This window comes from Salminus brasiliensis, chromosome 21 (genome assembly GCF_030463535.1).
Source record: "Salminus brasiliensis chromosome 21, fSalBra1.hap2, whole genome shotgun sequence".
In the NCBI taxonomy this organism is placed as follows: Eukaryota; Metazoa; Chordata; class Actinopteri; order Characiformes; family Bryconidae; genus Salminus; species Salminus brasiliensis.
The window spans coordinates 30719065-30735213 of NC_132898.1; the positions used below are offsets into that span (position 1 = coordinate 30719065).

Sequence of the window (16149 nt, forward strand, 5' to 3'; positions counted from 1 at the left end):
AGTCTTTGCTTCACTTCCTGAATCTGTTTCCTGTATCGTTTCACAATAAAAGTCCTCTGCAGATTTTTGTAAATTGTGATTTCATGATATTTCCTAAAATGATGTTCTGCTTGAGAAAAGACCGGACAGGAGTTCAGGGCTCACACCGGACACGTCATGTTACATCCAACAATTTAAAACCACAGCACTGGCACCCCATGTCGACTCACTCAGGGGCCCGCCAGCGGTCCACAGGCAGTTTGAAGGGGTTAATGTGTTAGGATTAGGGTTCTGATGTGACCATATAAACACAATTACTGTACAACCAAAAGTGCACTTGCAAGGACTCAAGCACCTCTCATTGGGACCTATATGTGAATATGTCTGAACACTAATACAGGCACACAGTCACATCATTTATAAAAAGAAAAATGAAAATAAACTTGGAACACACCCTTTGTACTCTCCAAGCCTTTATCCCAACAACAGCACTATGTTGACTAAGTGTGGCCGAGATAACAGAGCCATTATTCCAAAGCTGTTAGCTCAGACATGCCAGCTCCTGTCCCTGTAATCTCCACTGCACTAAGAGGACATGATGTAGACCACATGCTGCAATCTCGCGAGCTGCTGGATGATTTCCTTTAACACTCTGAAAACGCCTTAGCTGAGCGCTGCGAGAAAACATGCCTCCTTAATGACTGCGAAGGGAAGGAATCCGGAGATAACATGACGGAATATGACTGGCGCTGATGTTTCTTAGCTTCAGCAAATGCAAAACACTTGCTTATTTATTTTGTCTGTCAAGTCGACTGCATAATTTAGCAGGGCTTTCCCTTGAGACCACTTACTGTAGAAAACCTTAGAAAGTGGGCCGAACTTGGTAGCGGAACCCATTTAACTAGTGCACCCTGAAGCACAGATGAGGAAAAAAACCTCAAGAACAGGAAAGAAAACAACATTTAAAAGCTCAGGTCTCAAACTTTAGCTGTTCATCGTTTTATTCACTTCCCTGCTGAAAAATTGCTGGTCAAGCTGCTTGAACCACTCCTGACCAGCACGGGGTATGACATGAATTTAGTGCAAAATAGAAGAAGGTGTTTTTTTTTAGACCCAGGAGCACTTGCTCTGAGAGTTTGGTAAGTTTGGCCAAGTGTAAAAGCTGTTTAGAGGCCGGGAGTGGTCCAGAGCACTGATCTCTGGCCCTCCTGAAATTGCTGGTTCTGGTGCTGCGAGCGGGGTTGTGTGATTTTTGTGGATGTTCATTTTGTGACTTCTTCTCCTATGAGAACGGCTCGTCCTTGTCTGTCGGTGTCCCATGACTCCAGAAAGCTCTGTTCTTCACTGCTTGAGTTTTTAAAAAGGAAAATAAGGAAAATCAATAAACGGCAAACCAGGGATAATGAGCCCCTCCCCCATACAAGCTCAGAATCAGTCCAGGGTGTGGACTTGTGTAAACGGCTTTTTGTGTAAAAATTGTTAGAATTTAGTTAAATGTGTTGGTTTCCCGGCCTGGACCTGCCTTTTAAGCCCAGCCCACATATTTATGATTCAGGGTTGACCTCAGGACTTATTCCACAGCCACCTTTGATGGGGTCCAAGTTCCAATCTTCTAGATTTAGGTTTATTATATATATATTGCCAGTTCAGTTTATAGAAGTAAAGAGAGGCTGGAAAATGCTTGAGTTTTTTAATCCAAGGAAAATTAGGAAAATCAATAAAACCAGGGATAATGAGCCCCTTCCCCAAACGAGCTCAGAATCAGTCCTGGGTGTGGACTTGTGTAAAGTTCAAGTGTAAAAACAGCCTAAATCTCTCTTTGCTAGTGCGAACAATGCCCTGAGATGGAGCGCAGGGGTGGACTTAAATGTTTTTGGGTCTGCTTTCCTGTGGTTGGCACGTAAGGCCGGGTATATAAAGTCAGAGGGCCGAGGGGAGGAGGTCAGGGCATGATCCTTCTCCCAAATTTAAGCTGATATGGGCTTAATGGGCTCTGAGTGGCTCAGTGGTCTAATGCCCCATGCTCTATGGCCCGGGGTCGCTTGTTTGCCATCATCGGCCGGAGACAGGGAGAGCACAATTAAGCGTCCTCTCTTCTTCACTCTTAGGCGTCTGTTAGCTGGTGTTTGCTAGCTGGTGTTAGCTAGCTGGTGTTAGCTGGGGACCTGGCACTTTCCTCCAGCCTGGCAAGGTTCAAAAAGAGGTGACAGGTGGCTTCGCATGTATCAGAGGAAACGTGTTACGTCCTTACGCTCCTAGTGTCGGGAGTATTGCTGGTGGTAGGGTTTTGGCAGAAAAGTTCAACCATAAAAAAGTTCCATTAACAAGCTTCTGGAAGAATTCTGGTTGGATATTTGAAGACTCCTCTTGGCGAAATTGTTAGAATTTAGTTAAATGTGTTGGTTTTCCGGCCTGGACCTGCCTTTTAAGCCAAGCCCACATATTTATGATTCAGGGTTGAGCTCAGGACTTGATGACCTTTGATGGTTTCCAACTTCCAACCTTCTAGATTTAGGTTTAGGTTTATAGGTTGGTTTATTATATATTGCCAGTTCAGTTTATAGAAGTAAAGAGAGGCTGGAAAACGGTCATGTGAAAAGGAACTACGGCTCTTTCTGGTACGTAAACCCATGCAGATGTCATAATTCGGCCTCAGAGGGGGAAAAATGATACAGGCCCTTTACTGTATGATTCTTTCCAAACGTCTCAGTTCCAGAAAGTTTCAAATTTCCTTTGCTGCACAAACAAAAAAATGAGTCTCCCGATGATTTTTTCGCACCCAGTAGCTGTCTTTGCCCACGGATGTGGAAACTGACTGTCAGGGAGGACGATAATGCTCATGAGAACAATAGATTTCAGAGAGGCGTTTTCAATTGAACAATGTCATCGGCGCAGCGGACTCTGACAGTCGCCTGCTGAGTAAACTGTGGTGTGTGATTGTAAGTTGGAGGGCAGCAAGTCTGTAGGGACACGATTCGGCTCTAGGAGAACCGTGAGCACTTGGAGCGCTTTGGTAACACAGCGAGATGAAGGCTTTCGTGGAAGGTTAGAGAGTGGAGAAGTGTCCGACGTGCTGAGTGTTGTAGACCGTGTCTTTCCAGGACTAAGAGCCTAAAACTTAAACAGAAAGCAAGACGGCACAGCCGAACGGTGGGGGGGTGGAAATGGGATTTCTCTGACTGCCACAAGCAATTTGACCAGCGATCAATTTTGGCCTCAACACTGTTCGGCAGGAATTAGCTTGATGGCTTTTGCTGCGTTTGCTCCGCTCTTCCTTTGATTGCACACCTCTTTTAAAGGGAATGTCCTTGAAGATTGCAGGTGCCATATCGCCTCACCCTATATAACATACAGACACCAGTACACAGACACACACATACAGGATTGGTTCTATACAGAGTCAGGGCATGAGGACAAGGACAAAAGTATTGGGACACCTGCTGCATATCTATATCTACAGGGGTATTCAAAAAGAGTTTCTCCGACTTTTGTTGGAGTGACTGTCTCTGTTGAATTTGAAGGTGCATTGCTGTGAGGATTTGATTGAATTTATTGACCAGTAGCTGATTGCATTCATTAGAAGGGGTGTCCACAAACATGTAGACACATAGGGTATGTCCAGTGTATTCGATGTGTGTATACATTTGACTGCATTGATAAAACAGTATGTTCTTTCTGTATTATTTATATCTAAATACCTATATATATAAGTATATATAAGTCTCAATATGTATTAAGTATATACAATTTATTTTTGAAGAGCTTTTTTGTGCTACAGCTTTTTTACAGGAATCAGAATCAGAAATACTTTATTGATCCCAGGAGGAAAATTGCAGTTGTTACAGTTGCAGCCATTCATGTAATAATAAAGACTCTAAAAATAAACACTTTATACAATAAAATACATTTTATTAGTTAGGAAAGTTAGGAAAGTTGGGAATCGTTAGGAAAGGCTCGGTGATGCAAATTTCAAAGCTTTCAAAAAAATTCCTCACAAGACTCCTCAAACCTTGTCCCAGCAATCAGCAGCCATTTTCTTGTGTAATTCGGAAATGGCAGTTAACAGGAACGGTGGCAGTCAAGTTGAGGTCTGGAAGACCAAGCAAGCTTTTATAGAGAGCTGCTTGAAGATCTTTTAAAAAGGCAAATTGAGACGTTTTTCCTGCCATAGACATTTACGAAGATTCAGCAGCTAATGGAGGGCTGGTGCACTGTTCTACTGTTATTTTGATACTTGGCAAAGCAGGTGTTACTAAGTACTGACCATGCAGGGTGCCCGAACTTGTGCTTTGGGCCCTTTTCATTGCAAACATGAAAATGTGTCGTCTTTAATTTCATGACTTTTAGAAATCAGGTCATTTTTTACTTACTTAACAATTCAGAGTAGCAGGTATATTGACCAGGGGTGCTTGGCCACTGCTGCATACCATATGTTATTGATAACAGGGTTGTGGGTTCGATTCCCGGGCTCGGCAAGCTGCCACTGTTGGCCCTTTACCCTCTCTGCTCCCCGGGCGCTGGAGTTGGCTGCCCACTGCTCTGGGTGTGTATACTCACTGCCCCTAGTTCATTACCACAGATGGGTTTAATGCGGAGGACACATTTCGCTGTACATAGTACAGTGACAAATACGTGCACCTTTACATGCGTGGGCCGATCATCAGTGGCCAGCATAAAGTACAGGTGTGAACGGCGTACAGTGCCATGCTGCCCGAGCACACATTGTAAGCTGATCACTTAAACCACAGTCGGAGGTGGTCAGACACGCTTATAACCACATTACTCTTGTAGTGTGAACGGCAAAGCATCTCGATGCGTCTCGATGTGTCCCCGACAGCAAAGTGCCGGAAAATACACAAAAACCACGAGACCTCACCGTCCACCGTCCACACAGGTTAGCTACAAACTCGCTAATGAATAAAGGCGATGCTCATGGCTGGTTGCAAGAAAAACTAGAGGTCTTATCTCGATTCATTCATTATTCATGTGCATCTAGCCCCTCCTCCACAGGAAGTGGTCACAGGAGACACATTTAAAATGCCAGGTGTGAAGGCCTTTGCAGTGTGGCAATCTTTTGTAAGTCTTATGAATATAAATATAATGTAAATATGCGTAAATATGACCTCAGAAACCGAGAGTATTGCTTTTGATTGGTTCTTAAGCAAAGACAGTGATTAGATATAAACCCATGACAACTTGCACTTTGAAAAATTGATAATTATATATCTGCTATGCAAAGTAAGCTTTTTTATGATATGTGGTTATGTTATGCTCTATTGCTTTTTGTAAATTCTCTATTTTGCTACTTTTTAGGAGCTTTTTTGTCAAGATGTACATTGTATGTATTTCTCTGATATTCCTGATATTCCTCCACAGTCAGGTCGCAAAAAAAAAAAAACACACACACACCCCGTTACACTGATAGTTTCTAAGACCTGCATCTGCACCAGCTCTTCTCAATCCCAGCACTGGGATTGAGTTTTTTGGTGTAATGTGGAAGACAGAGAGACAGAACCTCAGTGAGGCGGCCAGGTGTTGTGTTCTAGAAACATCTCACACAAGCAGGTGCCTTCAGGATTAACGTGCCAATGAGAGAGAATCAGCCTCCATGCTTTCAAGCTGTGAAAGACGCAGATTACGCTGCATTATGGTATTACACATGATTAGCAGTATCACATCTACCTCCACTGGTTCGTCTCCATAGCAGCATTGCCTTCATTGTCAGATCAGCGTGAAAGCTGGTGAATTTAGTAGTTGCTGGTGAGTTGCGACAGAGAACGGTTGTTTTTCTTCTTTAATTGGTTGCATAATCTTAATTCGTAAAGAAAAACTATATGTAGTTTTAATCAGTCTTGCAAAAGTGGCTGGTAATCTTGACTTGATCGGAAAAAATCTAAATATGTGATGTTTATCACCTGTAAATAGAACTACGAAAACTCAAAGTGGAGATACTAGGGTTTAAAAGACTTCTTTAGAAGCTGAAGTATCAACTTAAGCTTTTTATTCCAGTAAAAGTGTAAAAGTACTGGTTTCAGAACGACTTCAAGTAGAAAAGTAAAAGTAATGGAAGGAAAACAAAGACTGAAAGCTTAGGCAGCACCACAGGGGTCTATAGTGCACTACCCCCCCCCCCTCCCCAAAAACCCATTTCTCTAAAAGTCATAATGAGGAGAATGTTCTATTAAAATGTTGATGTTAAAAATGTTGGGCTGCACTAGGCTCCTGTTTCAGCTGCAGATCTGCCCATTGAAAATGAAGCATTTCAGTAATATCAGCTCTATTAAAGGAGCGTCTCTGTGCTCTACTGAGCATCAACATGAGCTTCATGGAGGAAAATATGAGGAGTCGTTGTCTAGAAGTTCTGTAAAGCTGCAGAAAGTCAGACTTCAGAGGCGTGTGATCAATAAGCTTTATTGGAATGTAAATGTGGGGCTCAGTCGGGACGTTTCACTGCAGCTCTCTTGAGTCTCTGCCACGGACACAGTCTTCATACTAGACTACAGACGTCTGCTGTGAGCTGCTGGAGAGTGACGGGACGTGTGCAGGTGTGATGGATCTCTTCTAAACCAATAGGGAGTCAGAATGTATGGTTATACTTCTCATCCAATCACGATCAGACTCACACTTTCTGGATGGAGAGATTTATCTGGAGAGGGTTTTTTATTGATGACGAGCCGGAATGAAAACTAAGGGAAATGAAATAGGAGGAACGAGGCTGTTTTTAAATTGTAAGGAGGAGAAAGTTCAGATAATTGGGAGAAAATGTGAGAAGTAGAAGTAAAAAGTGGTTGAAGAATAAATAATTACTCCAGTAAAGTTTAGATAACATTTCTACTTAAGTGAGATAATGAAGTATTTGTACTTTGTTACTCGTCCACAAAAACAAACAAGAAAAAACCCCCAGAGTTTTTCCATTCTGAAAATAATTTCCCATAACCTCTGTTTTAGAGGCCTGATATGCTTAAAAAGTGCTTGTGTGGACAGGAGATCAAAAAAGCTATGTCTTAAAATATATATAAATATATAAAATATATATATATTAAAATAATATCTAAAATATTTAGATTTTATGTGGGCGGGGCTTAAGAGACTCACATGCAGCTAATCGAAGAGATCGATTGACTCGTTTATAAGCTGCAGGTCTCTTGTGTTTCTTGATGTTGGTGAAGGTATGTGTGTGTTATTGCATTCTCAGGTCCCGAGCCGAGTATTTTGTCCTATTCTCTCTCTCGTTTTGAGTATTTTTTGTGTTTTTTAGGGAAATTCTGGGTTCAAACTTTTTCGGTGGGTAAAAAATACAGCCAGTCTCACCTGCAGCCTGTCTCAAACCCCCTCCTGTTACAAATTCAAATGCTGCCTAGAATAGAGTTCTGTATATAAAAGAACGGTTCCATGCGTGAGTCCTGATCTAGGACGGGTTTTTGCATTTCATGTCCCAATCAGTACAGTCCTACAAACAGAACCGAGCTGACGCGAGATCAGCCCTGTTATTCTCAAGTCTGTTTGTAGGGCTTCATTATACTTGTTTCTCTGTTTGTCAAAAGTGAAAAAAAAATCACTGGGTTCACAGTAATGAGGCTCCCCTTCTCCCTGTTGGATTAGATAAAAAGGCTCTAGCTTTATTTTTTTCCCGCTGTGTTGTAGTCATTAAAATGCAGGGAACACAATGCTCTTTTTTCCTAGTACACATAGAGGGGAAACGTGCGGAAAAGCTCCAGATATAAGCTACAAGCATATTGTTTATATGTTTTTTTCCAGGATAGTGCAACCATGCAGTTTTGTGCCAATAAGCTGGACAAAAAGGACTTCTTCGGCAAGTCGGACCCCTTCATGGTGTTCTACAGAAGTAATGAAGATGGAACGTAAGTTAGCTTTTCTGCTTGAACACATTAACATTACTGGAAAAGACATTAAAATGAATATAAAAAACAGCGGACTCAGACTAGACTCATACTCTACTCAGGCTTTAGTAGAGCTCAGTAACACTGAGATACTAAATAACTGATCAGCACAGTGAGTTATCAGTCTACTCAGGCTTTAGTAGAGCTCAGTAAAAATAACAAAGTGAAGCCCAATAGGAATTTCCTTGTTTGTTGCAGTTTTGGGAAAAGCATGAACCCAAGGCCAAAACAGATATCTCCTCAAAAACACTGCAATGGCCTCCATCATGCTCTTACTCTGAGAATGCCAAAGTATCCACTGCCGCCCTGCAGAAAGTCATGGGCTGTTAATGGATCTCTTTTTGAGAGAAGCAACAAAACACATTCTCCAGGCCCAGCGTTAGCCAGAGTGCACTTCATCAGAGCCTGCTCTCATCTAGCACCCCCAAAGTGCTCGGTTTGGAGAGCTGGACTTTATAGTCTTTTAAAACGATGGGGTTGAACACTTCACTGACCAACGAAAAGATCTTCTGGGTCCAAAAAGAAACATGACCCAGCAGTATTATAATAGTTATCTGAAGCCCTGGTCCAATGAAGAAGTGCTAACATCAGTCAGAACAGGTCTCAGCACACATCACAGTCAGATGCTGCTATTTAGGTTCCCTTGGGAAGGCGCTAATATGCTAATAAAGAGTCAAAACGCTAGGTATGTAAACCATTATGTCAACAAGATCACAAAACTATGGACCACAGTATTTAGTGTAATATTTAATGCAATAATTAAAAAGTCTACCATAGAATGACAGCCAGTGAAGGCAGTTAGCATTATGGCATTATTGCCATTGTAGCTGCATTCCAAAGCCTAGGCTGTAGCCGAGGTGGGACGGGTCTTCGGTAGGACTGTCCTATGAAGACCTGAACGACCAGAGGTATCGTCATTACCGCCATTCACAACAAAACCAAACGCCTCCTCAAGCGCCTCCATACTCAGAAAAAACCCTGAAACACCAGGATATGACAGAATATTTACCCACATGTTGATTTTCACAGGATTAATATAACTTAAGCTCATTTTTATGGCTGGATTTACAGTCTGTAAAAATGCCTGACATGGTGCATTCGGACAGCAATCACTGAGAAACTCCAGAAACCCCACCTCCCCATGTACAACTAACAGCCTCAACTTCTTAGATACTTTGTCTGCTAGCCAGTCAGATGCCTGAAGCTGACGTGAGTTGCTTCTAAATTAGCCATGGCAAAGAAATCAGCAGCATTCCTCAACATACCTGCTAAATATTAGACACTGAATTGACTGTGATTGTAGGCCGCCCCATATGGCTTGTCAGGTGTGGACTTCACGAGCAGCTGCCTGAGTTGTGGTGTATTGCTGAGTAATATGACACCTCTGTCGATCTGTTCCCTGTGTCAAGGTTCACCATCTGCCACAAGACAGAGGTGGTGAAGAACACCCTCAATCCCGTCTGGCAGGCTTTCACTATTCCGGTGAGAGCACTCTGCAATGGAGACTACGACCGGTAAGACGAGACTGGCTTCTCTATAGACAGTGAGAAATGCTCTGGGTGGATTCTGTGTGTATGGCCTCATTGCATTCATTCATTTAGTTTGGTGGCTGTCAGCTTGTCAAGGAGATACTGAAGAGACCATACTTACCTAAAGTCTAATTATTTAAGATTTAAGAGTTTTCGATTTTTCCAAGTTTCTTCAAAAAGTTCCTGGAAATTCCTGGATATTTAATGAAAAATCTGAGGAAGTCATTGGAAATTTGCAATTTTACAATGGAGAAACATGCCAAATAGGTTAGTACGTGTCCAGCCCTTAGTCATTTCATGATATACTGGAAATTCACTGAATAACACTAAAGCCCGGTCCACAGAAGTCTTCATTGGTCAGTGGCGATGCGAGCAGACCACACACAGTGGTATGCGAAGCGGTTATTGCAGGCTTCCCTGCTTGATATCACATGGCACACGCCACATTCCCGTGCTGTACAGCAGATCCATTGGCTGTCAGAGGCGATTACCCCGGGAGAGTGGCCAGGGTGCAGGGCAGGCGATAGCTTTCTAAGAAGCGCTTCTCTTGACATTCTGTTCCGGTTCCTGCAGCTGATTGGCTCTGACAGGGTGCCGACCCCTGCTTGGTCGGGCGTGTGAGGGCCGGCCGTGGCACACACATACATACACACACATACACTCCCTCCGGCTGTTTTTTTAGGTGTCCCGGCAAGTTGTCGTTGCCGTGATTTCCTTAAGCAGAGGCATCCGAAAAGGCAGCAACCCTAAAGCTCGGACATCTAGAGCTCTTCCTTTCACAGTGTGCTGAAATGACTGCCGTTTATTAGTTCTATACGTCAGTAATAGATAATAATATAATAATGAACATGATCACTTGTTCTGATTCATATTGCGGACTACATTAGTAGGTTAGCTCTATGCTCTGACCACCAATACCTTTGGTGTGCCGGTCACCGGAGCTTTACTGGCTGGAATAAAACAGTCAGGAGTGAATTTTAATATGCGAGTAATCACCAGAGCTAATGAGCACATAACCACAAGCCAAAAAAGCTTTCTGCCAGAATGAATGTGGGGCTGTAGACTCTTTGGGTACTGGTGTTAAGGAACATTTAGTAGCACAACAATTTAACAGCACCCAAAGGAGTATTTGGGAACCTTTGGCCAAATGATACATTTTGTCAATTTTAATTGACCATTTTTGTAAAATTTAGAACTAAAAAAAAAACCAGTGCATTAAAATTTGCCAAAAAATATTGTGTATTATGAATTGCACATGCTTCTACAGCTAATAAATCATAATACACAATATTTTTGGCAAATTTTAATGCACTATTTTTGTTTTGTTAATTGGGCAAGGGTGCCCAAACATTTACATTCGAGAATGCATTCAACCTTTATTATTTAAGAATAGGCAAGAACAGTTTTCCAGTTAATGGAAGTTTCCTCCTCTGAGGACCTAACGAGCTAACACAGCGAACCAATGGAGAGTTGGATGCTGATGAGCAGTTGTGGTCTTCTTAATGAGGTTTTTGATCTCAAGTTGATAATATGCAAATGATATTTTGTCATAGTAATACATTTCCAGTTTCGGAACCCATCTAACATCAGCTAGAGTAAATAATGTCTAAATAACATCAGCTAGAGTAGATAACATCTAGCTAACATCAGCTAGAGTAAATAATGTCTAAATAACATCAGCTAGAGTAGATAACATCTAGCTAACATCAGCTAGAGTAAATAATGTCCAAATAACATCAGCTAGAGTAGATAACATCTAGCTAACATCAGCTAGAGTAGATAACATCTAGATAACATCAGCTAGAGTAGATAACATCTAGCTAACATCAGCTAGAGTAAATAATGTCTAAATAACATCAGCTAGAGTAGATAACATCTAGCTAACATCAGCTAGAGTAGATAACATCTAGATAACATCAGCTAGAGTAGATCATATCTAGCTAACATCAGCTAGAGTAGATAACATCTAGCTAACATCAGCTAGAGTAAATAATGTCTAAATAACATCAGCTAGAGTAGATAACATCTAGCTAACATCAGCTAGAGTAAATAATGTCCAAATAACATCAGCTAGAGTAGATAACATCTAGATAACATCAGCTAGAGTAGATAACATCTAGATAACATCAGCTAGAGTAGATCATATCTAGATAACATTAGTTACGGTAGTTAACATCTACACTACTCTAAATATATCTAACATCAGCTACAGTAATTACCATCTAGCTAACATCAGCTAGAGTAGTTAACATCTAGCTAATATTAGCTACGGTAGATAACATCTACACTACTCTAAATATATCTAACATCTGCTACAGTAATTACCATCTAGCTAACATCAGCTAGAGTAGCTTAACTCTAGCTAACATCAGCTATAGTAGTTAACATCTTGCTAACATTAGCTACAGTAGTTAACATCTTGCTAATATTAGCTACGGTAGTTAACATCTACACTACTCTGAACTATATCTAACATCTGCTACAGTAATTACCATCTAGCTAACATCAGTTAGAGTAGCTTAACTCTAGCAAACATTAGCTACAGTAGTTAACATCTTGCTAACATTAGCTACAGTAGTTAACATCTGCACTTCTCTGAGCTATATCTAACATCAGCTAGAGTAGTTAACATCTAGCTTACGTTAGTTACAGTAGTTAACATCTGCACTTCTCTGAGCTATATCTAACATTAGCTAGAGTAGCTTTTGGTTCCTTGAAGAAGCTGAGGGATAATTTTCATGATCATGATGGTGAAACTTCTCACCTGAGAGCAATTCCTCATATTTCTAAATTACCACCATTATTTACTATAGATGCCCTGATGGTCACATGTGTAACAGTTGGTGTTAGCAAGCAACCATAGATCAAACTGTAACCCTTCTAAAGATTCTAGTATTTTGCCAAATCTCTGCTCTAGACAGAACTGAACAGCATTTCAAGGCCAGAAAATGTACAGATAAACACAATACCATGACCTTTCACTGAAAACCCCCTTTTTTCAGTTACTATATTAAAGCCTCTCCTCCGCTGAAGCCCCCGTTCTCCCCTGATGGTCCAAAATATATTTCAATGAGGCATACACAAATGTAGTGCGTCCACACATCCATTCCCTATCTCACCACATCAAGCAGGAAGTCAGAGCAGAGCTCCATCAGCGGTAGCACTCTGGCACCGTGCCTCATATTGGCCATTGAGGTCCTCAGCGAGGTCCTGGTTGTCATGGAGTTGTAGTAAGTGCAAGGTTGGCAAGGGCAATGCCTATTCCACTTATGATGGTAATAGAGCGAAGCTGAAATCACACTGTGCTCCAGAGGGGCTCTTCGTGTGCCCAGACACTTTGGCCAGGAATAAATAGCACTCTGTGAAGGAAGGTGCCTATGAAAGACTGCGGGCTGCCAGGGGTTTGGGGAGGGGGGGTTGGGGGTTCTGAGCCATTTACTAACATAGTAAAAAATTACGGCCTCATGGCATCATCAACAGACCTGTCTGAGTGCATCAGCGCTGGCTATTTCCAGCTGAAGGAGATTAAAGGACTCATCCACGGCCGGCGTGTCTCCATGGTTTTTATTTCTATCTGGATTCATGTGAAACATTAGCTGAGTGACTCAATGATTTATTCATTAATTATCAATTTTTTTCTGCTGAAGATGAACATCTGCTCAACAATTGATTTTATTTTAGTGTCCAATATCCAAAACTCAGTTTGAGATATTAGTTTTTAATTGAATCATTTTTTTTTATTATAGGACCACGTCGCTTTATTAGCCTGTAATGCATGTCAAAATGTTAAGTTCTGCCTACTTTACATGTAGTAAATCACAGACGGTGAGTTTTGAAGCTGTGAAGATGTTTGAGCTTAAAGCACGATGCCGTTCATCGCAGATTTTTATTCACGAACTTCAAATCCTCAATTCCTAAACCCTAAAGAACTAAGGAAGTATCTGGGTCCGCACTTCAGAACCTCCCACTCATAACAAACCTACAGTAGATAAATTACAGATTCGTTTTACAGCAGTTACTGGATAACCCCTGACTGGGTGAGTCTTATGATTGATAGCTAATTAATAAGTCTGGAGGTAAAAGGGTTCAATGTTGCCACACTGCCAGCAGTTGTCCGAAGAACCTCAGTCCAATTCGGTTCCCTTAAATGAGGAAACACTGAGAAAACTGTTCGAGAGCATTAGGAAGATGCGCTGAGAAGAACCACAAACGTTGAGAAAAACCTCAAAACGTTGAATTCCCTAATTTTATAAAGAAGAAACACTGTGAGAACCCAAAACATCCTTAGAGCATTGGAAGAAACACTGAGGGGAACTACAACTCCTATGGAAAACATCTCAACAAGCATGAGAACGCCCTCAAGAGCAGAAGGTAGAAACACTGAGAGGAACCACAAGGAAAACCTCAAAAAGTCAATTCTGAAAGGATGACTCAAATGGAAAACCATCCTAAAGAGCATGAGAGGAACCACTGAGAAGAATCCAGACTCTTCCAGAAACCTCTTCCAGAGAACAAGGAAGATCATCCACTGTGAGGAACCATGGCTCAAAACACATCCAAAGAGCATGGGAGGAACCACTGAGAAGAACCAGGACTTAAAAAGACAAACTCTCCCAGAGCATGAAGTAGAACTGAGAAGAACCAAGATTTAAAAGGAAAATTCTTACGAGAATGAGGAGGAACAACCACTGAGAGGAACCATGGCTCAAAAGAAAACCTGAAGATCATGAAAGGAACCACTGAGGGGAACCATGACTCAAGACACATCCAAAGAGCATGAGAGGAACCACTGAGAAGAACCCAGACTTAAAAAGCCAACCTTTTCCAGAGAACGAGGCAGAAACACTGAGAGGAACCAAGATTTAAAAGGAAAATCTTTCCGAGAACGAGGAAGAACAATCACTGAGAGGAACCATGGCTCATAAGGAAACCCCCAGAAGAGCATGAGGGGAATTTAGTCTCTTCTAAATGGAAATGTAGTGTAAAAATGAAATTCTTCCAGAGCCTGAGGAAGAAAAAAAAAACAAGACTCAAATGGAAGCTCATCCTTCTCTGGCCTGAAGTTCACACCGTCAGTCCTTCACTGTTCTGCTAGCTTTTAGTACTTTGAGTTCGACCAGGGAAGTTCCAACTGGACAGTTTTCCTTTTTGCATGAACAATATTTTATTATCAAGCAAAACTGAAACCAGTACTGTAATCCTGCAGAGTCCAAAAACCCAAACTAAGAAGAAACTAGAAAGGTCTGAGGATTCTCCACTGATTATTAATCAGAATTATGTTTGCTATATTCCTAATTTACTAATTTACTATAAGATTCTTATTGGAAACCTGTAGAAATTCATGTGTATATACTTTTATTTCTCTCAATAGGAGCTCATGACAAAAATCGACGGAATTTTAGCCTTGTCATGCAGAGCTCATTTCTGTCACAATAGCCCTAATGACAGTGTTCTGAGATCACGCCTTTCAAAGGGAAGAATCGTTTACAAGGCAGAAGTAGCGATTTCCCCTCTGTGAACAAAGAGCTGAGGAAGAGGCGCTGGGATCACAGAGAGGAAAGATCTGTGTAATGTTCAGAAGTACCTGAGAGATCAAACGAGGTCAGAACACTGGAATGAAAACCAGCTCAGGGTAGTGTGCTAGCAGGCCGACAACCCTCAAACCCAATTTCCTCGCCTCACGGTTCTCCTTCCTTATTTCCCTCTCCTTCCTGGTGCACTGGATGGCTTCAGAGACAGTCTATTTCGGTCCGTCCGCTGTGATCGCTGATTGACAGCTGCCCGCGGGCACGACTTGACAACAAGTCTCTCTTGGTGTCAGAAAACACGACGTTCAGGTGACTGAGGCTTTAAAAAGGTGCTGACTCACTACCTTGAAGATAATGAACGGCTGAGGACACCGGCGCCTACGCATCCGGTGGGGGTGGGGATGGGGATGGGGGGGGGCAGGGAGGTGCGTTTTATTTTAGGCGCCTTTTCTTCTTCTCGGCTCCTGTGTGATGTTTCTTGCTGTCTTTTGGGCGGAGGTTTTGCAATTTTGTGATGTGGCGCTGGCAGTGTGGGCTAAAAAGTTCTTGACAGCTCGTGGAATAAAAGTAATGCGGAAAGTTTTCTAAGTGCGGAACAACTAGGCGCTTCATCACCCAGCAGCCGCTCTTCTTTAGTTGGTGAAGGAGTTTTTATTTCGGTGGTTTGCAAACCTACTGAGAACCGCATGGCCTTTGTGGAGTGTGGAGGTCACGGAAGAAAACAGCAACCCTTAATGAGCTTTTTTAGCAGTACCATCTTGTAGAAAGGGACAAGGCTTGCCTACAAGAACTTGTGAAGAAGAACTGAGCCTAAACAACTTGGCCTTTAGTTTCCAGACTTCTCCTTGGGTTGACTGTGTTCTTGGCATGACCGTCCCGTTGAACCACTGAAAGGAACCAAGACTCAATAGGAAAAAATCTCTAAGAGCATGAGGAACTCCCCAAGAGCATTAGGGAGAAACACTGAGAAGAACCAAGACTCAAAACAAAAACCTCTCAAGAGAATGGGAAGAACCATTTGCTGGAACCATTACTTAGGACTTAGGACTCAAAAGGGGCCCTGAGTGGTCCAGTGGACCAGTGGACTGAGGCACTGTTACTATGAACAGAGGATTGCTGGTTCGAATTCCGGCCATGCTGCTAGCCATCGGCAGCCGAGGCCCAGAGAGAGCACAATTGACCTAGCTCTCTCCAAGTGGGTAGATGGTGCTC

The 16149-nt window shown here is 42.1% G+C and overlaps 1 protein-coding gene across 1 annotated transcript in view; it reads left to right on the forward strand.

Annotated features, from left to right (window-relative positions):
* cpne5b (copine Vb) overlaps positions 1-16149 on the forward strand; it is a 185869-nt gene that overhangs the window by 110462 nt on the left and 59258 nt on the right. Inside the window, exons 8-9 of the mRNA XM_072665400.1 lie at positions 7738-7841; positions 9290-9394. Of these exons, the coding sequence (XP_072521501.1) occupies positions 7738-7841; positions 9290-9394 (209 nt within the window). The remainder of the gene's footprint in view (positions 1-7737; positions 7842-9289; positions 9395-16149) is intronic.